Consider the following 22,844-nt stretch of genomic DNA (forward strand, 5'->3'; position numbering starts at 1 on the left):
CAGGTGCAGACTCACCTTGAGAATCCAACCAAGTACCACATTCAGCAAGCCCAGCGGCAGCAGGTAAAGCAGTACCTCTCTACCACTCTCGCAAACAAACATGCCAACCAAGCCCTGAGCTTGCCATGTCCAAACCAGCCCGGGGATCATGTCATGCCGCCAGGAACTGGAAGCAGCGCGCCTAACAGCCCAATGGCGATGCTTACCCTTAACTCCAACTGTGAGAAAGAGGTAATACGCTCTCGTGTGCATATTATTCAGTAGATTGGAATTGCAGTCTGCTTTCTGTTTTAATCCCTATTTGCTCGTTAAGACATTTATCTTCTTTTCTGAACTGTTCACTTTGAAAGTGCAACTGCTACCTCTGATTAATATATATTTGCATAGAACATTTTGGCAAAAAAACCCTGTGTCCCTCTAACTTCCTCATTTTTTTTGAACTATTTTAGCTAGTTTATGCTTATTAAAACTACTTCCCCCCTCTTGCTTGATGCATGCAGTGAATAGTTGACCTTTGGAGAATACAAAGCAGTTTTGTAAGCTGTAGCTTTCTGGAATAATGTTATTTATGGCTCATTCGTGTAGAAAAGAGCAAAGAGCATAGCAAAAATAACTGAAAAACACAAAAAGCTTTTTGAGATATTTTAGGTATTTTTACAGTAAAATTTGAGCAAGTCCTTTGCTTAGCTGGAAGGCCAGATTATCCCACCTAATATACCCTAAAATATTATGGAATGCTGTTTCATGATGAACTCAGTGGTGCAAATACAGGATTTCACTAGCCTATGCCTAGAAGTCCTTTGCAACCTCATCTTACTTTTTGCTGGAAAAAACTTAGTTGGTTGTTATATGTGTGATCAGGTGCTGAAGGAAGATGATTTGAAAGATGTTAACAAGTGTAAGAAATCATGTCAGTATTTTTGTAATGTGACAAATGGGAGAGAATTGTAGAGCTCCTCGTGTCCCCTCATCCTCCCCCCTCAAGCCTTTGTGCCAGATTTTTAATACAGATGCACTCTGAGGAAAATGTTATGCAACTTTGAGAAACAGTTATTACAGAACATATTTTGCACATGAAAGAGAAATTACTTGTGCTCTGTAGCCTCAGAAGAAATGAAAATCAAATAGTTTTATCCTTTTGCCTCAGCTGTGCCCGGATCTTTTTTTTTTTTTTCCCCCATAAGATATTTACAGCTTCATTTTGCTGTGTCACCAGGCACATGTGTGCATGACAGTTTCAATCATGCTCTTTTTGGGACTGAGACTGTGCCATGAACTCAGATCCATGCTTTGCTTTTTCTTTTTTTTCCTCCCCCCCTTCTTTTTTTCCTTTTTATTTCTGCAGGGATTTTATAAATTTGAAGAGCAAAGCAGGGTTGAGAGTGAGTGCCCGGCTCTGAACACACACTCACGAGCATCATGCATGCAGGTACTGGATGACACAGGAGTTGGAGCACAGGTCCCTTTTCTAATGAGCATGTTTCTTTGAAGTTATGTTGAAGAATAAACTTGCCCCTGTCTTTAAGAAGTTGAATCTAAGATGCATTTAAGGAACAAAAGAACAACATTGTTTATTAGCATTGATGTCAAACGCAAAATTAGGTATCTGATGAGGGCTAGTGCGTTTCTAGCACTGTAACAGTATAAGCAGAAGACCCTGCTGAGGTCTCACTTCAGGAAATCCTTTCCAATGCAGTTTTCCCAAGACTGCATGTGTGTGTTCTTGTCCTGATAGTTTCCAAGACCACATTTCTATCAGATCACACTTGTATTTAAAAAAATTATGTGAGAAGGCTTTATTCCACCCATGTTAATTCATCCTCAGTAGTCATCTTTTTTTCTTCCCCCCCCCCCTTTTTTTTTTTTTTAATTTAACCAAGGGGTTTTTATTTCTGGTAACAAAACTTTGGATATGGGCTGTAACTGTTAGTTCCTTCCTTGCCCTCTCTTCCAGTCAGTGTAATTCTGATCACACTTTCTGGAGCTGATACAAAAATCCTGTACACTACTATTTCTACCATCAACATTATGCACTGATTTTGTATATGTCTGTCACTTAAGCTCCATTTTTATAGTGAGCGAAAAGGAAATAGCCAATCTTGCAGGACAGTTTGAAGCACCTGTGTGGGTGCTCAGGAGGGCTCTGTTTCTCCTCACTATGCAGGAGCTCATGGAGGTGCCTCCTGGCCCAGCCCTAGAAAGAAGATGGCTTGCACCACCCAAAATCATCTCCGAGCTGCTCTGGAGTGGTGCTCCCTGGGAGAGGGTGCATGAGGGTTACGAATCCAGTGGATTCTTTTGTTAAGGGCGGGCAGCCTGTCACCCAGCAAGCCGTTGTCCCCTCTCCTTCCCTTTCAGGTGTCGGGGACTTGAGCGTTCCTGTTTGCACGCAGGTTTTGACCCCACAGCTAGAGGAGGAATGTGGCGGGTAGAGAGGCAGTGCCGCACGGGGTTGGGGAGTCATGTCCTTGGCGTAGCTCGTTCTGCAGGAGCAGTCTCGCCCACCGTTCCTGGGAGGAACGGTGTGCCCGTAGGCAGGCAGCGCAGGGTAGCTGCTGGTGGGAGGGGTGGGTTGGACCGTGAAGCCTCAGCCATGTCATGACTGGACTGTCCTGGTTGGATAGCGGGGACCTTGGCCGAGGGGCTGGGTTTGGAGCGTGGCAGAACTGCACAGGCACCTCTGCCCGGGCCGTGCTGCAGGGAGCCGGCACGTGGCTGGAGGGCTTGGTCATGCCTCTGTGTCTTAATGGGACTGATAACTGTGGCGGTTTCCTTTGTCCACCTTTTCTGCTGCAGATGGATGACGTGATTGATGACATTATTAGTCTGGAGTCAAGTTACAATGAAGAAATCCTTGGCTTGATGGACCCAGCCCTGCAAATGGCAAATACGGTACAACAGTCCTTTCCTTCTGGTTTCCCTCTTTAGTATAATTGTCTTTCCTTGAGAGAATGCAAAACTGTAGCACAACTTTTCTTCTGAGCAATTAAGTAGTTATTGTATTGTCCCACAGGGTGTAATTAGTTTTTGTTTGAAGAGCTGAAGGTATACAGTTTTAATGGAAAACATGGATTTAAAAAGGCAAGCTTTAGAATCAGGTTGAGGGAGTACAAAGGACAATTTTGCTTTTCCTATTTCCAAATCGAGTTAGTCGGTGAGGAGATTGTAACAGAGGAGGGAACTGGGCTTACAGCAGTGGCCTCAGACCCATTGATATTAAAGATCACCATGGACATCCTACTTGGATTCGGAAAGCCTAGAAAGATCCTCCAGAACCCCAAGTTCCTCTATCTCATCATGTTCAAGTAAGAAATTGTATGCCATGCTTAAGCATGTTTTAGCATCTCTGTCAGAGATGCTCTAGTTTAACTTTTAGCTCTAACATCTTAGCTTTAGCTTAACCTGATTTCAAGTGGAGAGAAGTCTCTAGCTAGACAACAGCAAAGATGTTAGAAAATTTAGGGGGAGAAAAAATCCCCAAAAAACAACCTCCAAAACAAACAAAAGGGGAAGGAATAAAGAAGCTTAAAAGCTGAATAGGGGGAGCAGACACAGGAAGCCTGTGGCAAAAGACAGGAACAGGGGTGTGAAAGTCAGTGAGCGAGGGGAAGGCGCAGGTTACCTCCGAGTTGCTGTTTCTGTTTGCTGTTTCACATTGCTGCGAGCATTAATGTAATCGTACTTGTGGCATAATCTCATTTTGATCTTTTGTGGCGGGTAGCTCCAGTGAATTTTTTGCCTTAGGCTTAAGTGCTGTTAGATCTGGCTGAGTAGATGTCTGCCAGTGCTGGCGTCTGTTTCTTTTTTATCTAGTGCCAAAATTTACAGCTTACCACATAGCATCAGTTTTGTAGTATAGATTTACGTTTGCTGACAGTAGTTGTCTGATGTCATGTTAACCTAGTCCTACGCTCCCACAGATTCCCACAGCCCTCTTGGAGACGTGGTGCACGCCGCAGGAAGCGGCCCACTAGCATCCCTTTGTAAATAGTGCCCTTTGAGCAGACAGAGAAAGGACTGCAGAGTCCTACCGGAAAGAATGAATTTCTCTTTAACATGGCTTGAAAAGTGCATCTATCCTGGAATTTGACTGGAAAACCCTTGAAAAATACCATTTTTCAGGGTAGTTACTTTTTTTTTTTTTTTAATTGAGGGATAAGTTTCCTCTAGAGCCCTTTCTCTGACTTTCCATTGGATTAGGATCCGTTACGTTAGAAATTAGCACCATTACATTAGAAGGGATTTGGATTTCTCTGTGCTTTTCTTCCTCTCGTTCCACAGGGACCCCAGCAGTGGCTCTTTGCTTGTAGGCAAGGACATAAGGGTACTCCACACTCTTTTGGTGCAAGGAGTCCATGTGGTCAATATTTAGGGTAGTCTGCATTCCTCCTGCTTGCTGCGTTTATAAGCCTTGTAAAGACTGCCTGATCCACATCTGTGAAATTTCAGAAATTGCCCACTTCATGTGGTTAAGTCTGTAAAATAAGGATATAAAACAATAGAATTAAGATGTCTTTACTAATACATTTAAATTGCTGGAGGCGAAAGGCATAGTTCAGTCTCTGAATTAACCTAATACCAGTGTTGAAAAGATGGAAATGAAACCATGTTTTCCAACAACTGGTTTGACGAAAAAAATGAACCTGATGTGGCGGACGCTTTTGGAACAGGATTTAGCTCTTTAAAACACACAACATTTTACTAACAAGGAATTAATATCTGTAGACTGAACTAAGTAGAGGTGGAAGAAATTGAGAAGAAATGGTTTCTAAAGAGACGCAACCTATAAATAGCTGTGCTGAGATTTTGACAAAGGCTGTTATTGTTCCATAACCAACAAAGAACAAAAGGACTGGTTTGTTACATTTGGTACTAGTACTTATTTGTTAAGCAAAATCGGAGATTTCTGTGTAGAGCGAGCTAAGGGAAGTTTCCAAGTACCTCTTGAATGAACAGGTTTTGTTGCAATCAACTGCTTATGGAAGTGTTTGTAAACTTCGGTATTTGGTTACAAGTTAACAGGCTTTGCTTCTGTGGTGAAAGGTATCACAAAATAGTCACTGGTTTGCCCACAGGGTTTTCTGTGTAGATAGGACCTAGGAATTGAATTGCTAGGTGCTGTGCAAAGTACTCTTGTATGATGAGTTGAGATGACAACTAATTCATCCAACTAATCAATTCTAGCAAGAATCTGATGTGGAAAGTTGTGTGGGCATGTGTAGCTCTGCTTCTGAATGTGACTTCCCTGTGGACGTTAAAACTCCAGAAGTGGAAAGGAGTCTTAGTTCAGGGACTGTTGCTGAGCGTGGGCTTGTAGGTAAGGGAACAGCACAGTCCGCTGTAGGCTGCATGAGCTGTGCAACGAACTCATTCCAGTGTGCACCGATTCCTTAGAAACAGCCTTGCTGATCACACGGCTGGTGTCTCAGTGACTTTTATACCAAGGCCCGATGACCTGAATGTGGGGGCTTGTTTTGTTGGAGTAGTGGAGGAGAAAGGAAAGTCTCAGCGTACATTTCAGGGGAGTCTGTGACGAATCTGGGGTAATAATTACCATGTTTGAAATGTCTGTTATATAAAAGCAGCTATTTAAAAAAAAAAAAAAAAGATCCAAAGTGATAGGAAGGCTGAAATTTGTTTTACTTGGGATGCTTGTGTACCTTGTGAAACCTAGAAAAATGAAATCTCACAAGTGACAACATTTGTACCATACTCTTTCAAGGTAGATAACAAGCTAAGCCTGGCATAAGCCACTCTACCTTTGTTTACATCCTTTACTTTGTTACAGTGATGCTGTATTTAAATTTCTTCTTAGCCAGGAGTGGCTAGGAAAACTTTAAGGAAAGCATATTTAGATTGGAAACGTAGTAGAGTTTGAAAAAGACAGGGAAGGAGCATCCTTAGCACCAGGAAATTCTGTCTTTCTCAAATTTGAGACTCGATCTTCCCAATGAAATGGTCGTGGGAGCTTTGAACGTTTTCCCTTCTCTTTTTATTTGGGGAAAGGGATCTATTAACTATCTTAATAGATAAGATTTGAAATGTTTGCCAAAAAAATGTTTAATTTTCTTCCAATAGGAAGAATAAATGCCTAGCTGTTGATGCGTTGTTCACACTATAAGCCCCTTCTGTGTTTTTTTGTGTTTTGTTTTGGCTTGGTTCCCGCCCCCCCCCCCCCCCCCCCCCCCATTTCAGCCTTTGTGGCTGCTTTTCTGTGCTCACAGTTTTACTGACTCGTCCATCTGAAATCAGTGCCCTCAGCATAGGGGTCCTCTCCCCTTTCTGGTTCCCTAAACTCTGCACTAATGATGATGATTGGTCTTGCCTTACAAGTCCACTGATTTTATTCCTCTGGGACTTGGAATATAATCGTAAACAGAGGATGTGCCTCAGTTTTAACTTTTGTTTAATTGTGGGTATTTTAGCCATGTGAGACGAGCACGCACTTTACTTTTTTCATTTGAAAGGAATTGGCTAAAGTTAGTCCCAAAGTTGTGACTTGCAGCTGTCCTGGAGAAGAGGCCTCTCAGGGGCTCATACTGAGTATGGACCATGCATGTAGTCATGCTCGTAGTAAAAAGTTAAAACTGAAGCTTTAACCTGTGGAGTTCAACTTGCTGGGAAGAGTAGTCAAAGAAATCTGTCAGTCTCTTTGCTTATGGATCACTGATTTAACACTGAGACTGTTGGCATCTACCTCTAATGTAAATTTCCTTGATGAACATGCAAACCTGCAATATCTAGCAGCTGTGCAAATTTCTCCCTTCATCTTCCTTCATTTAGCTAATGCTACATCAGCACTGCTTGTACTCCTGTGGTTGCAAACAGCTCATGGTTGGGTTCCTCTCGTGCTTGCAGCTGCTGCAAGACTGCAGTGTGCATGTCCAGCAGCTGCTGCCCATGTTACTGCCCCCTTCTGCGGTGGTTGCTCACACGGGTCCTGTGTACTTCTGGAAATCTGGCACAGTGTTGACACCTTTAGGGAAAGGGGACGATGACAACAAAACCACAAACTTGTAACAAGCGAGGCCCACCAGTAAAGGAAGCAGCTTAGTGACCTTAACTGTTCTCCATGTTTCATTATAACCTAGCTGCTTTACCAAGGCTTGAGATGCTAGTTTCTAGATTTCTGATTTTTTTTAACTTTTTTTTTTATTCTCTAAAATTCCTGATTAGGTTTCACATGTCTGGTTTCGAACTTCAAGTCCCTCTACTACAAACACTGTCTTTGTGTTCTCCCCATGCTTAGGAGCATGAATAGAAAAAGCACATCCAAGTCAGAAGGGTGTATGACGCTGTTGCTGTGCCAGTGTCATGGATGTATTTGGGGGGCCAAAAGATACAAGGGTCAACCTTGTAGAGCAGTGAGGGTGAGTGGTCACCCCGACATTAACATGGGTGGGTCACAGCTGGGACCATGATCTGTGATGGACAGCTGTGACTTTAGCTTTATTATAGATGTTCCTTTTGTTTTGTTTTTTTGGGGGTATTTTTGTTGTTGTGTGTGTGGTTTTGTGTTTTGTTTTGGGTGGTTTTTTTTTTTAATATTGTATTCAAGACCTAAGGGGAGGGCAAGGAATTGTAAAGCTGAATCTTGGTGAGAATTCAGTTATATTTTTCCTGTATCACTTGAAGATTGAGTCGGGGGGGACTCTGTTGGCCACCATCTATTCAAGACAAGTATCAGCATGGCTTTAGCTGGTGGTACTTTAGTGGATGCATATCAACTTTGCTTCTTACAGTAGCTCCAGATGGCAGAGAAATACTCTTAGGTCCCTGTCTGGCAAGGACCATCCGTAGGAGTTTAATAGTCCAGGCTGTGACTCACTCTATTGTATTCGACAGCATTATTTGCATGAGTGTTAATACATACCCTGATCTCTGCAGGATCAGTGTCTTGGAGGGATTTGTTTTCTTTGCAACAACAATGATAAGAAGATAAGAGATCAGTGTTTTATACCTGTCTTTCCAAAACCTGGTTTGGAAACAAAGAAGAGATGGGTAAAATAATCCACTCAGGATAAATGTAAACTTGTTTAAATGTGTTTCAATTTAAAGGGATAGCTTTGCTAAGTCTTGCTGAAATACTATCCTATTTCTGTATAAATCTCCTTGCTTAAACATATCTAAATAAGAATAGCAGAATGAACAAGTAATTGAGGAAACTTGATGTAAAAATAATCTTCCTCCTACTGATGCGTGTTCTTGTTATGTAAGGCGAGAACCAAGTTGAAGTAAGCTTAAATGTTTTCTGTGTAGGTAGCTTTCAAATCACATGAAAAATGTGGTTGATTAATACAGTGTTTCTTCCTCAAGCATGTGATAACTTGCTAAGTACTTTCACTCACGTATTCCTGGAAGAAGGGGGGCTTCCTCCAGGGGAGTTCTGTAGGCTTTCAGGTGTTTTGAGTAAGAGAAATGCTGGGGGTACAGATGTAATAGTTTCACTGAAAAATGAGGAGCAGCCATACAGCAATATTGTCAGTGTGTTACCTCTTCTGCATGTTCTCTGTCTGCGTACTCTCGAGGAGAGAGGACAGAATTTTCCCAGTGTAGGTGTTATATTCCTTGTGCCTGTATGTATATGTGACTTTTGCTGACTTTATTACACAATCTGTTTCCACATCGAAAAGAGTACAGATTTCTTGGCAGATCCAAACTCTGTTCTTCTGTACAAAGCCTTTCATCAGGGCAAACAAAATGATCCTTTTCCTTGTTTGTCTTTTCCAGTTGCCCGTGTCTGGCAATTTGATTGACCTTTATGGCAACCAAAGCATGCCTCCTCCAGGACTGAACATCAGCAACTCATGTCCAGCTAATCTTCCTAATATAAAAAGGGAGCTCACAGGTAAATAAGTCTAAAATACCACCTTGGAGTAGTACTGTAATTGTTTTGAATTCAGGTGATATTGGACATAATTTCTGTTATGAGCAAGAATTTATGGATAAATAGTTACTTTTTGTTTGTAGACCATTTTTTAGCAAATTCACTGGCCTGTCATGCAGTTGTGTTCATGTGTAGGTTTGTATGTGTTCACTGTGACAAGTTCAAGCCCTAGTTGTTATAGTCAAGTCTGCATATTGAGAACATGGTGTTGTAGGAAGCTTCCGTGCATCTCTTGCAGAGCTGTTTTCTAGTTTGGGCTTATTGTTTGCTCTGTCAACACCAAACTTTAACAATTTCACATCTGGAGTCTCCATGGGATTCATGTCAAGGAATGCTACGTGTTGAGGCTTTAGTAGAGGAGGGCGGTAATGAACAAATCTATTGAATTATGAAGAATGGACAACCTAGATCCTAGAAAACATAAAATCAGGTACTCAAGAAAGAATCTGCATTTCTTAAATTAAGATGAAAATGAAGTATTCTTCAACTTTCTTGTGTCGGTTCCCCCAGCAGTGCAATAAGCCGTGGCAGGCAGGGGGAGGGAGGCAGGACATTAAAAGCCTTTCTCTCAAGCACGTGTGTACAGAAGCTAAACATTTAGAAGGAAGGAATAAGAAGTTTTGTATTCTCAAGCATGTTTTATTTTTGCTGTGCTACTTCTCTTGAAAGGGTATCACCACATGTAGGGTACAGTATGCAAGGTAAGCTTGTCTGCAGGATGAACAAATGGAGATCCATCGTAGAACTGATGGCAAAATCACCTGAATACCCAGAAATGGCTGTTCTTAAGGCCACCAGGGAGCCGTACTGCATGCAGTATGGTAGAGGCATAGTTTCTTGACTGTCATCTTTCTGGGTTTCTGTTGTGAAAACTCACAGGCTGACTCAGTTGCAAAGCAGGTTCTAGGCAGGAATTAGTTTAAGTAGAGCAGTTTTAATAGCCCAGGAGTGGAGTCAGCTTCTCAGGAGGAAATGCCACATGTCTGAGTTGGTGGATATTTGCACATATATGACTGTACAAAATTTGAGTTCAGCACCAAATGAAGACACACAAAGTGCACAGTGATTTGTGGCTGCTAGAAAATGAAAAGCTTGTACAGCGATGGAGCTATGTGAAGAGGAGGGTGGGAGGGGATGAGAACTCCTCAAAGTCCTGCATCACAGACAGTTTCATTGCCCTGCTTATAGGAAGTTAAAGGTAGCCATAGACTGCAAATTACACATCCAGCTGCTTGGATGTCCACGCTAGATCATTTCGCTCCAGATGGTTGTGTTAAGACTTCAGGCAAAGAAGGCAGAAAGAGAGGGGGAAAGCAGTGAGAGAAGTGGTCTTATGGAAGTCCTCAGCTCGTCAGAATAAACCTGAACTAAGTTAAATGTCTATATGCTACACTCACCCGTATGCAGAAACAATTTAGGTGAGTGCTTTTTCTGTTCAAAATATATGCTAGCAGCTTGCATTTAATTTAGGAGAGGTTTAGGAATTAAACTCAGATTTAACAGCAGTCACTTTGACACTGATCTAGCCAAGCCTTTGTACACTTTTAGTTCTCCATTTCCTAATTTTGCTGTGGGAGCTAGGCTGGAGAGACCTTGCAATATTTAAATCTGTCATTTGTCAGAAACTTCTCTTCATCCTACTGTATAAATATCACAATGATGAAGACACCTGCCCCCCCCCCCCCAAAAAAAATAAAAATCTGCTACCCCAGCATTTGATGTTGATGATCGTTGGGAGTTCTCAGCTGTAGTTACTGAAGCATTTAATGGGAATCCTGCTCACCAGGAGTGTGGTTTCTATCAGTTTTGGCTTTACAAACATTGTATTTGTTTCATGAGGCAATGTTAGGTTAATCGCAAATTTCATTAAGACATGCAATGATCTCCCAAACTTTTTTTGGGATCCTTTGGGAGGCTAACGAAGAAGAGGCTGTGTCTTGCTATACTGCCTAATATTGCTGGAGCTGTATATTCTAAGCAATGAAGTACTAACCTTCCAGTACTCTAGGGGAAACCCTTATCATCTGTTAATTTGAATTGGGTGGGCCATAATCCATATTGCTTAAAAAAAAATAACACAGGAATAATAAAAAAATAACCTATTGGAGCCAGTAAGAGGGTTTTGATCCATAATGGATCGTGTGATAATCATTCTTCCTTACTGACTTACTGTGAAACTAAATAATACTTGCTGCTTTTGAGATTTAAATGCAGCAGGGCAAGGAGTAATAACTTCACCTTTTTCAGAAATTAAAAGGGTTAGAGCAAACATGAAAATAGCTGAAATTCCTTGAGAAATGTAACATCAAATGAGAACTAAAAATAATGAGTTACGTATGCTTTTGCCTGAATTGCTGTGGGCCGGAGTCTGATAATAAATGTATGGAGCAAAGTTAAGAGCAGTTCTGAGTTGAGGAGACAACTGATGTGCAGCATAGTTGTCATTATTTTTCTTTCTGCTTTTCCTGAAGCCAGGACCATTGTTTTCTAACGTTACTGCTAATAAAGGCGTTGAATTTCTCATCTTTTTTTCATATAATGAGAGCAGTTAACGTGGCTGGAAAATACAGTATTTTTAATAGGTCACTTAAGTTATACCTTGAGCCTTGTGGTGATGTGTGTGCACATGCCACTGAAGGATGTAGCCTTAATTCCGGTGAGCAGAGCCTCTGACTCCTGACTGCTTCACATCCTGCGCCGGTAGCAATGCAGGAAGCATGCTGTTCCTCTGGTTCAGCCGCTGCGTGGCACGTAAGCGTGCTGGCTGCATGTACGTGCAGGAGAAGGTATGTTGGATTTCAGCAGTTTGTTGTCCTCAAATACCTTGCTGAATCAGGGCCTCCGTGGGAAACGTTCACGTCATGGAAGTCAGTATGGGAAGTGTGGGAAGAGATGCTCCGTGGGCGCAGGGGTGAAGTTCAACATCAGCGCTGTGTTTTGGCAGTCTCAGCTTGATGTTACAGGCCCTTCTCGCTCGCCGGAATGGCTGTAGTAATTGGTTTGACAAATATCGATCAGGCTTCCTGCGCAAATATTTCACAGACTGAAACGTTGTGTTTGAATTATTTTAATTCTAATTACTTCATTCACATGCACAGCATGTATTTTCCCTACAGAGTCAGAAGCGAGAGCGTTGGCTAAGGAGAGGCAAAAGAAAGACAATCACAACTTGAGTAAGTTTTTGTTCTTTGCATTTTGCGCCAGTTTTAGCAATGATTTTGGGCGTTAAGTGTTCGAATGCTGGTGTTTAAATCTGAATGAGACACCGCATGTTGTATGCAGTACCAGTTCATTATGTTGTGCTCATAGATCAAGTATCTCGAGTTCTTGTGAAATGTGTGCTTAAATCTACTATTGAACGTTAAACTATTTTTATGTTTTTTCAATAAGCCAAGTGAATGGATGGTTTTCAACAATGGAATTACTGGAAACAACATTTGATCCAGTCGCTTTCAACAAGTCCACCTTGCACAATTTTGCCTTCTTTTTTCCAAAATTAATCTGAAGTCAGTTTGTGACTTCAAACATCAGTGTGCATTCTCAGTGTGGCAATATTATAAATTCAATTTTTGAAAGGAACAGGTATTTCCAATTTGGAAAAAATATTTTAGTAAAATAATTGGCATCTTATGACTTAAAGGATCTTTAAAGTGTCCTTTTATCCTTTGTATTACTAGAAAAAAAGAACTACTTCATGTCTTGAGCTATTCAGAAGCAGTTTCCATAGCATGAAAAGCTAATGCATAAAATTGGTGTTTAAATTTGACTTTTGGATCCTCTAAATGTTGCACCTGGAAGAATACTTTAAAGAAGAGACGATACAGTTTGTCCCTTTTCCTGCTTCAGAATTCCCTTGGGAATCTAAATTTTTTGTCTCTGAATTTGCCTGTGATGCTTTTCCCTAGGAAAACACTCACTTGTCAGTTGAGTCCTATGCTAACACCGCCATCCTGGTTTTTAGTCTCAGTTTAACTTTGCCACTTCACCAGTCCCACATTTTTACAGTATAGACAGAACTTCTGTCTTAGTGTGTCCATGCGTAGGAGAGCAAAATAAATTACCTTGTCACTGGTTTTTAAGCTTCAGGTGAACATTTCAGTGGTGCTTAAAAAAATATTTGATAAAACACTTTATATGTTGTAATTAAGTGTGAATATTACTTGTAACTTTGTGCTGTTTTTCCTAAAGTTGAACGAAGAAGAAGATTTAATATTAATGATCGTATAAAAGAACTAGGCACTTTGATACCCAAGTCAAATGACCCGTAAGTATATGGTGCCCAAGGAGACTGTGGGAGGAAGATTAAGAGAAAAAAAACAAACCCTAGTGGAGAAAAAGAATTTACCAAAAAGAAAAAAAATCCTAAGTTTTATTGAATGATCTTGGCATTCCATGACTGTAGAAAAGCTTGAGGGTTCCATTATATTTTTTTGAAGATTGTTTTGGGGTTTATTTTTTCCCTTTCAGAACTTGCTTAAGTTTATATTAATTTGATGATTTCTATCACAAAACAGTCACCGTACTGTTGTGCAGCGGCTTAGCATCCTGCGGGATGCTGTGCTTTGGCAGGGCTGGGGCTAGGGAGCAGAGTTGTCAGGATGCAAAACCTTAGTCTGGTCTTGCTGTTTAGCTGGCTGCCCGGCTACTCGTCTCGCTGAAGGATTCGTGTGATGTATTGCATGTCATAGCTCGGCAAGACAGAGCCAGTCCCTCTTTCTGTGAAAATGGAGGGCACTTCATCTGGGAAGCCATCATATTCCCCTTCCCTCCAAGAAAAATAAGGAGAGAGCGTAGCTGTGTGTCTGTTCACTGATAATTTGCCAGTGTTTGTGGTAATTTCCCAGTAGTTCTTCTAAGTAATTTTACTGCTACTAAATTGTCTTAACATTTTCCCAACGGTCATTTAATAGCAAGGACACCCCCACCCTTGCCACCCCGCCTTGCTCTGGAGCTTGAAAGTCTCACTTAAATCTGAATCAATGCCCTGTGATGTGTTTGGGAAGAGTTTGCATTATTTTGAGGCGGTTGCTCATGGAGCAGCTCATGGCCACTCTTCAGAGAGGCCCTTTAGCTTCCTTGAAGGCGAGTATCAGCCTATGGGGCAGGTAGATCTTTGGTCTGATAGTCTGCAGTACATTTTCATTTTTTTTAAAGTATAATGTGGGGGAAGATGACACAAGCAGCCTTTCTCTCTAAAGCGAGCGTGGGAGGAATAATATGGGAGAAGCAGTATGGGAGCCACCTGTCAGCTGACTGAGGAACCATTGCCCCTAGGCTGTAGTGTGGCATTTGTATTTTATCCAGAGTTTTAAGTTTAAAACACCAGAATATGCTGCTGCATTGGGCTCTTCTCTCCCCAGCGAACCACAGCTGTGGCACAGTGCCCCCAGGAGAACCGCTGCCTGCTGCTTCTCGGGAGCCAAAGGCTCTTGCACAGAAGCACCAGGTCAGACATGGTCCTTTTAATTCCCCAGCCGAAATCGGGCATTGCCCCACCAGCAAGCCGTGCCGTGCTTGCCGGGAGCCTTGGGGGGCTCTGTTGTTGCTCTCTTGCAGCCTTGCCGTAAGGCAGTGAAAGGAGCCCTGGTCTGCAGTCGCTCTGCACGGTGCTGGGCCCAAATTGTGCAGAAGGCAGGGGGTGGCCCCGGGGGGCGGGCTGCTCAGTGTCCTTCACCTGTGCCAGGGCTGGCTGCAGTCCACTTCCCAGCTCCCACCCTCTGGCCCCCACTAGTGCATTTCAAATGCCTTTTGTATTTATCAACTTGGAATAAATACTAGCCAGGTGTTGCGTATGTACGAGGTGTAATCATAGCTGCTAATGGGAAGGTAATGACTATAAAATAAAGTCTCCCCGAGAGCCTTAACTGTTCCTTTTGTGTTGATTTCAAAGGGATATGCGCTGGAATAAGGGAACTATTCTGAAAGCATCAGTGGACTACATCCGTAAGCTGCAAAGAGAACAGCAACGCACGAAGGAGCTTGAGAACAGACAGAAGAAGCTGGAACATGCCAACAGGCACCTGCTGCTCAGAATACAGGTTTGCTGATAAATAAGCTGCAAATGCTCTTGATGTTGCAGTGCATGACTGCAAATAATGGTGACTGAAGCTTGTTTGTAGGAATGTGGGTTAGAAGGAACCACTGTTTTAATGAATGGTGACCAGTGCTGGGAGGTTCGCAGAGATTTTTCTGGGGAAAAAAAACCAAACCAGGATACATTAGTAGTTTTGTTTCGTTTTTTTAAACAAAGTAAAATCAAATCCCAACACCAGTGAAGCACTTATGGCTGGTCTGTTTTTGTTCTACCATAGCCAACATAAGTTGCAAACCATACTATAAGAAAGTTTTATATGGTAATATGTTTTCCTGGGTGCCACACCTAAGGCATTGGGACTTCATGTATCATCTGTTTGTTGATAGTGATGAAATTAAGTTCAGCTGTTTAGGAGTATGTTCGCTTCAGTTGTCTTGATTGTGGAACTTTTTTGACCTGTAGCTTTTGTGCTTGTTTTCTTCTGAAGCAGTTTTGGATGAATGGCAGCAAATTAAATCATCTTGTTTTGTTTATGGATTTTCTAAACTGTGTGGGGACCAATCTAGGCCCTGTCTGTCAGAGAAGCTCTGCAGGTTGCAGTCTTCTACATCTGATCTCATTTCTTCTCTGTCAGCCTCCCCTTAGCACTCTGCAGGAGTCATCTGCTTTCTGGTGGAGGGTAAACACCGCTCACAGGACAGCATGTGCGGGGTGGGCAGTGCTGTGAGATGCTGCAGCACTGTGTCTCGAGTTCCTCGTAGGTATCCTGGGGACTGGCAGCTGTATTTAATGTTGAGGCTGCCCTGGCTTGTTTGAGAGCAGTTGCAGAGAAGCACACCTAATGTGAGGGCTCCAAGAGTTTTGGCCAGAGAGCCAAAAGCTATGGATGTTGAGCTGCCTTTGCTGTCTGAGGAGCTATGGTTGCCGGTCTTCCTTGTGCCTTGAGTCTGTAGGACTGCAAAACGGTTCTCCTCAACAATGAAAAGCAGTAAGTGGCATGAATATGTTTTTCTGCACGGGTTGTTGCCTAGTTAGTCACCCAGGTTCCCAACAGCCTGTATCACACAGATATTTAGGGGTGAAAACTCCTTTTTTTTCTAATTAATTCCTTTGCCTTCACCTCAAGCTGGATAGGAAACCTTAGCTCCGCAGCCTACACAGCTTCTGTCGTCAGTCCTGTTCTCCAGGTGGGCAAAGACAGCTGGATATCCACCCCTCTCCGCAGAAGGGTAATTAAAGAAGTGTATTTAGAATTGGGTATAGGAATGTATAGCATGCAGACGGAGATGTCCCAGATATTCTCATGTTGCTGTTCACCTGCGGTGCGAACAACTGAACTTTGCCTGCTGGCTGCAGTGCGCCAGGCTGGCAGCTGTGTCAGGAGACCCCTGAACCACAGCACGGCTAATCCACAAAGTAGATAATGAAGCTAGAAATACCTGAGAGTCAAGTGTGGAAGTAAACAGCTTTAAAATAGAACAGGCTGAGCTGAGCTTCAGCGCAATCTTTTTACTTTATTGAGCAATCTGTTTGCTAGAGTGAAACGATAAAATTGTGCAACCCTTCTGCAGAGCAACATCAGGCAGTAGTATTTCAAAGCTAAGAACACTTTTTAGGCATCTTTCATCTTCCCTTGCATTATCCATCTGCTCTGGCTCCTTCTTCAATCAAAATAACATAAAAACCAGACCCTTGAAAAATGGACAGAACATCTGGCAGCAAGTAACCTCCTACAGTCTGTTTTTTCCCTTTTTGCGTTGGTTCTGATTAAGCACAGAATAAGGAACTCCTGATTTTGGCACATTAGCTGATGGAAAAAGTGTTTCCTTGTTCCACCTTCCCCGTAGATCATGCAGCGTGCTGTTGCAAGCTTGTTGTCTTAGCTTGAAAATGGAAAAAAGGTTGTTAATCAGCCTCAGTGACAGGAATATCCAGGAATGGTACAATCACAACAGTGATTGTGATTGCCTAATACAATGCATAAGTAGAAGCAAAACGTCTCTCTTCCTGCTGCACTTGAGAAGGGGCATTTAAGTGAATTCTCGTGTTATCTGTCTTCAGTCAAGTGCATCTATATGACTAAATGTGAAGGTGGGATTTAAATGTCTCATCAAGATTCAAAGAATCCTGGCTGTGTGTGAAGTCTAAAGCCTTCCTCTGACTTGCCTATAATTTTTCAGTGCAGGAATAGTGTTGCTGAGTTTTGGCTGACCTCTTCCAGCTCTGCCAGACTTGTAGAACGATAAATATCCTTTCCAGTGGCTCACCAGGAAATGACAAGCATCGTGTAGATATACTATACCTTCAGTGTATGCTTCTGCTATTTCTTTCTTTCCCTCCCCCCCTACTTTTAAATGCTTTCCTCACCTGACCTGATGCCGAACTTGCCTGCCATGGCAGGCTGTGAGCAGAGGCCCTCGGCCCTCTCTGTCCTGCAGGGTGCTGGGGTTTGGCTCTGGGGTAGGTTCTGAGAAGTGTGACGGACCTATATGGGCTGGTGTTCACCCACCTCTGCAAGAGGCTAATGTTCAGGTGAAAATCCGCAGGGCAGACATGTACAAGGTGCAAGTACTGGAAAGGGAGGAAAGAGTTTGTGTACAACAGAAGGAAGCTGTAAGTTACCGTACACAAGAGCATAAGATGACAGATTTTGCTTTCAGATCTTTTTTTTTTTTTTTTTTTTTTTTTAAAAAATGTCCATTCTCTTTCTTCACAGGAACTTGAGATGCAAGCTCGGGCACACGGACTGTCCCTTGTTCCATCTACAGGCCTTTGCTCCCCAGATATGGTCAACAGGGTCATCAAACAAGAGCCAGTGCTGGACAACTGCAACCAAGACATCATGCCGCACCACACAGACCTGTCTTGCACTACCACCCTCGATCTCACTGACGGTACCATCACCTTCAGTGACAACCTCGGAAACGTGACTGAACCAGCTGGCACTTACAGTGTTCCTGCAAAAATGGGATCCAAACTGGAAGATATCTTGATGGACGATACCCTCTCCCCTGTCGGAGTAACTGACCCGCTACTTTCCTCTGTGTCTCCTGGAGCATCGAAGACAAGTAGCAGGCGGAGCAGTGTGAGCATGGAGGACACCGATCACGCTTGTTAGCATATACTTGGCACACCTTTCACAAACTGCTTTGTTTCTTGATCAGTAGAATAAATAATTTACCTTTTGTAGAATTTTTTGATTTTTTTTTCTCCTTGTGCTTCATCAGTAGCCCAGTGTGTGTGCGTGTGTGTATATATTATATATATAGGATTTTTTTTAGAATTTTTGTGAAGAAACTTGTATATTCTATTTTAAAACTACCAATGCCTCCAAAATATTGTACAGCATATGTACAGTATCTGTGAACTGGATTCGCCAAGAACTTTGAACTGGTCAAATCTACTCAAAGCAATAGAATTACAAATGAAGAGTCTGTTTCTACTGTGGGGGAGGGGGGAATCGTAGAATTGTAAATGCAACCTATTTACTTGGAAATAAAATGTAAAGTTAAAGAATGTAAAGAAACCAAAAAAAAAAAAGTCCTATTTGTAATTGTATTAATTGAATAGTGCTGCCTTAAAGATACAGTGTCCCTCAAACGTTGGTCTTTATATGACAAGTGTTTAGGGAAAAATACCCACCTTGCTCTACTCGGAACACAAACAAACAAAAACAAGAACAAAAAAGTGTTAAGACATCCCGATTGTGTTGATTGTGATATAAAATGCTGTTGCTGAAAATTGCAGGGAGATGCGAGTCTCTTTCTCAGAGTGCTGTTTAATTTTACTCTGAGCTGATTTGGGTTTTCCTTTTGGTCATGGTTCGAGTTCTTCTCTTAGATTTTTATTTTGTTTTGTAACACGCATTGACGGTTTGCCAACAGTAAACCAAACAGGAGCACTGTAAGTTGGTATACACTCTTTGGACAAAAAAAATAATTGGTACATCTTACCAGCTGGGCACATTATGTTGTACATATCTAATTGGCTTTATTTTTTTTAAATTGCATTGTACAGTTTATTTTGATTTGCATGGATTCCTTAGTTATCCTCAACTTTTTGTTTTAAGTATATTTGTATTTCATTTGTAAGATTTTTGCCTCTTAATATTACAACAATTTTTTGACATTTTTAAAACTCATTGAAAGTTTTCTGCATTCTTTGTAAACACTTGAAAGGAAGCTTTTATGCAGGGTTCTGTGTTTTAAGAGAGAATTTGAGAATATTTTGTATATTACAGTCTCACTTTGAAAATGTTTTTAAACACATTTAAGGTAGAATACAAATTTAGATTAGGTAATAAAACAACTCTGTAGAGAAACTTACATATTTATTTTTAGTGATGCAGAAAAAAAAGTAGTAATATGCTTGGAAACATAACTATGTAGTTAACATACCCGTTACAGTAATTTGTGTTTTATTTCAGAACTTGGGCTAACGTAAGAAAAAAAAAAAAAGAAAAAAAAAGAGTAAATTACTGTATCTGCAAATAACTGTTACTTGATAACAATGTTATTAATTTTTAACATGCAACAATGTTGTAAAAGTAGTTCGGTGCATTATCTACTCAAGTGTAGTCCTATGCAATAACGGTAGTTATCCTTGTATTATATCAAGCCTAGGTGTTTTACAGAGGTGACGTGGTGTTACAAGCTAGAGGGATTGAATGGATTTCTCAATAGCAGCCTACAGCTGACTCGCGAGCGGCAGGCAAGTGCATCTCGTTCAGAATGAAGTGCCTTAAACTCTAGTTGTAGTCTTCCTCAACTAGCACTGACTGAAGTGTGGCATAGGAGAGAGCTTTAGGGTGATGTTTTATATAGGATGTTGAAGTGTGGCATGGTGCCTACGTATAGAAAACAAGAGCTTCCCGTTCTCCTTTGTGCTACACTGGAAATTACATAGGATAAGTGAGACAGTTAGTGACTTGAGCGCCAGTTTGGCAGGCGTTGTAAGGAAATCTTGGTCGCAGCAGTTAGTGTCCAGAAATCAAATGTGAATTGGGTAGCGATGGGACAGCCAGGGGCACGGCGGGAGCTCCCCGCAGCCTGCGGCGTGGCTTGCTGAGCTTTCGCCCACATGTTTCCCTGGGGAAGGGTTCTTGAAGTGTCCGCTGCCCGGCACCGCTTCTCCCAGCACTGGTGGCGAGGGGCTGGGCAGGGACGCGGCTTGCTGTTACGGTACTCCGGGGTCTGTGTTCGTGTTGCTCTTTCTGTGGCTGTTGCTGGCTGCGCCCAGCCATCTCAGTTTCTGCTTGCGCAGCGAGCTATGTGTTAGCGTTGATGCAACCACCGGGTTGTGGCTTTTTTCTTTTTTTCTTTTTTTCTTTTTTTCTTTTTTTTTTTTTTTGAAGGAGGAGCTGGAGTTAATTATAATGATGCCTCTTTCCCCCCACCCCCACCCCCCCAGACAGCTTTTGGGAATGTGACTTTCCAAGGGTAGTGAAGCTCTGGCCCAGGGCAGGACCCAGGAGCCTGCAGGATGCGCTGCGGCCCTGGGGCAGGGAGATGCTCCCGTTCCCTGCAAGGCAGCTGTGCCAGGGTTGGCTCCGAGTATGCGGGTACAGGCTTCTGGTGCTGCTGTTTGGCAATGGTGACAAGGAAAGAAAATCAGGGCTGTGGAATATTTGTAGCTGTAACACAGGGCTGCATTACCCTTTGCCATTAAAATGGGACAGCCTTGCAGCATTGTAGAACAAGATCCAGGTGCGCACGCTTGGGTGTAGTAACTGAGAACCACTGAATATATTGAATAAGGCTTATGCTTTGATGCCCGCTGTGGGCATTCAGAAATCGAAGTCTAGACTGTGGCATATAAATATTTTTTTTCAAGCTTACGTGAAACCACTGGTACTTGCCGACAGCTATGACTTCTGATTTTTGGCTACGTGCTGTGTAGAGATGAGTTGGTGTTCAAGGAGACCCGTGACATCAAGAGCTGGATTTCTTGATGAAAGTCGCTGTGGCCCCAGCAGCTGTGTTGTGTGTTCCCCGTAGGCTGTGTTGCTCCAGGGTGTCATACAACTCGGCTGTGCCTGACTTGCTCTTCACCCCATGTTTCCTTAGGCTACAGGCCCTCCTCTGAGTTTGCCCACCCTTTGAATGGAAGCATGTTGATGCTGCAGCGGGGACACCTCTAGGAGACATGGACCTTCAGGCAGGTGCTGACTGGAGATGTCTCTGCCTATTTGAGCATCGTGGAACGTGTGGCCGTGATATTTTACAGGGAATCAATGGCAGGGGACAGAGACAGCAATTACAGGCAGGGTTTGGCATGAACTAGGTGGAGTGAGATGGGCAGAAATCGTTGCCCAGTGTGATGGTGGTTTGTGTGACACTGGGCCAGGTGGCTTTCCTGAGCAGGTGGATGGGATACCTACCAATTCTCACTTTGCCAAAGCCATGCAACAAGCAGGAACATGCAGAGTACCATGAAGTTCTTCCTTACTGCTTTTGGCCTATAAAGCAATATTTAACTCTTACAACCTGTAAAAGCAAAAAGAAGGTACATAAGGAAAGCACAAAGCACAAAATAATGCACTTACATTTATGTTGTTTGACATAAAATGCACTGGGGGGGGAAGCTGATGTTGATAATAGTATAAATACCTATATTTCTTGAAAAAGTAACATTAATTACTGCCTCTTGCTATGATGCTTGGTACTGTAATGTTGATATTCATCTGCTGTTGACTGCAGCAATAATTTGTGTATGGTCCATAGCACTGTAAATTATGGATCAGTATTAATGTATCCAATGAAATAATTTGAACTGTTGTTCTTGATAGATGGATTAAAGCATTTGGTTTTTCACATACGTCTGTGTAAGCTACTCGTTTTCTGTCTAAGTGAATCTTGTTTTTCTGTGCTTTTGAGGTCCCGGCAGTGCTCCTGTGTTTGTGACTTGGCGATGGACATGTCCGTGTTCCCGATGTGGTGTCAGTCAGCATCCCTGGTTGCACCAGAGCTGTCCGGCTGTCTTTGTATTGTGGTAGCATGGTGGGGACAGAGCGATGGATCAGGCCCCACTTGGCCTTTGCCAATACGCACTAAAGTGGATAGACCAAAGTTTACAATCCAGTGGAAAGAACGGAACAGGCAGACGTGGAAAAATATCATTGCCTCTGTCCCCTCCTATGGGCTCTTGCCTTCTGCCTCCCACCCTTCTCAGAGGGGTGTCTGCAAAACCACCCCGGCTGCGCTGCCCTCCACCTCCCACCAGCTGCCCTGTGCCTGGCACAGGCTCGGCGAGGCTTCGGGGTACCTGCACCTCTTTGTCCTGCTGTCCCGCCTGCCAGGTCATCTACCCCCAGGAGCCCCACGCAGGAGCACCTCGCTGCCTTCTCCAGCTGCACACGGAGAGATGCCGGTCCTCTCTCTGCTCACCTTGGGGTCGCTCCTCTGAGATCTCCACTCACCCAGCAGGCAAGCAGCTGCTCCTGGGCTGTGCTGGGAGCTGCCGCTAGTGCTGGTTAGGAACCAGGCGGGGTCCTGTTTTGTCTTCCCACCTTCATCACTTTTCCCTGTCTCTCTGTTGCTTTCATCCCTTCTAGTCTCGTTCTTCCACAGGATGTCGTTTACTGTGCTCACAGCGTGGAGTCCTCACCTTCTCTGTGGACATTGCTGCAGCAGCAGTGGCGATGCTGTATATTACCTCACGGGCTTTAAGCCCTAAATACAAACAACAGTTGTTTTTTAATTTGGCCTCCCTCTTGAAAATCTGATACCTGGTAGGGGTAAAATATACTTAATTCATTTGCAGTTAAAAATAATTAGCTGTCCTGCATCACTCAATTTAAAAAACAACAAAATAAAAAACGCTGGGCAAAGCTACCTGACTCTGCTAGGAGTATGGCAGAAAAGCCCTGCTCCCTTTTTGTAGAAGTTGCCAGAGTTAAAGCTTGTGAGTGTTTCCAGCAGGCTT

At 42.8% G+C, this 22,844-nt stretch overlaps 1 protein-coding gene across 4 annotated transcripts in view; it reads left to right on the top strand.

Annotated features, from left to right (window-relative positions):
* MITF (melanocyte inducing transcription factor) overlaps nt 1-21,737 on the top strand; it is a 110,050-nt gene extending 88,313 nt beyond the window's left edge. The window contains exons 3-10 of one of the 4 annotated variants that reach the window (XM_037384754.1): nt 4-231; nt 1,346-1,429; nt 2,797-2,892; nt 8,731-8,848; nt 11,986-12,060; nt 13,076-13,151; nt 14,778-14,925; nt 17,638-21,737. In XM_037384754.1, the coding sequence (XP_037240651.1) occupies nt 4-231; nt 1,346-1,429; nt 2,797-2,892; nt 8,731-8,848; nt 11,986-12,060; nt 13,076-13,151; nt 14,778-14,925; nt 17,638-18,039 (1,227 nt within the window). In that variant the 3' untranslated portion in view covers nt 18,040-21,737. The remainder of the gene's footprint in view (nt 1-3; nt 232-1,345; nt 1,430-2,796; nt 2,893-8,730; nt 8,849-11,985; nt 12,061-13,075; nt 13,152-14,777; nt 14,926-17,637) is intronic. The other 3 variants (XM_037384755.1, XM_037384756.1, XM_037384757.1) reach the window with 3 other exon arrangements.
* The last annotated feature ends 1,107 nt before the right edge of the window (nt 21,738-22,844 follow it).

Source organism: Falco rusticolus, chromosome 4, assembly GCF_015220075.1.
Source record: "Falco rusticolus isolate bFalRus1 chromosome 4, bFalRus1.pri, whole genome shotgun sequence".
In the NCBI taxonomy this organism is placed as follows: domain Eukaryota; kingdom Metazoa; phylum Chordata; class Aves; order Falconiformes; family Falconidae; genus Falco; species Falco rusticolus.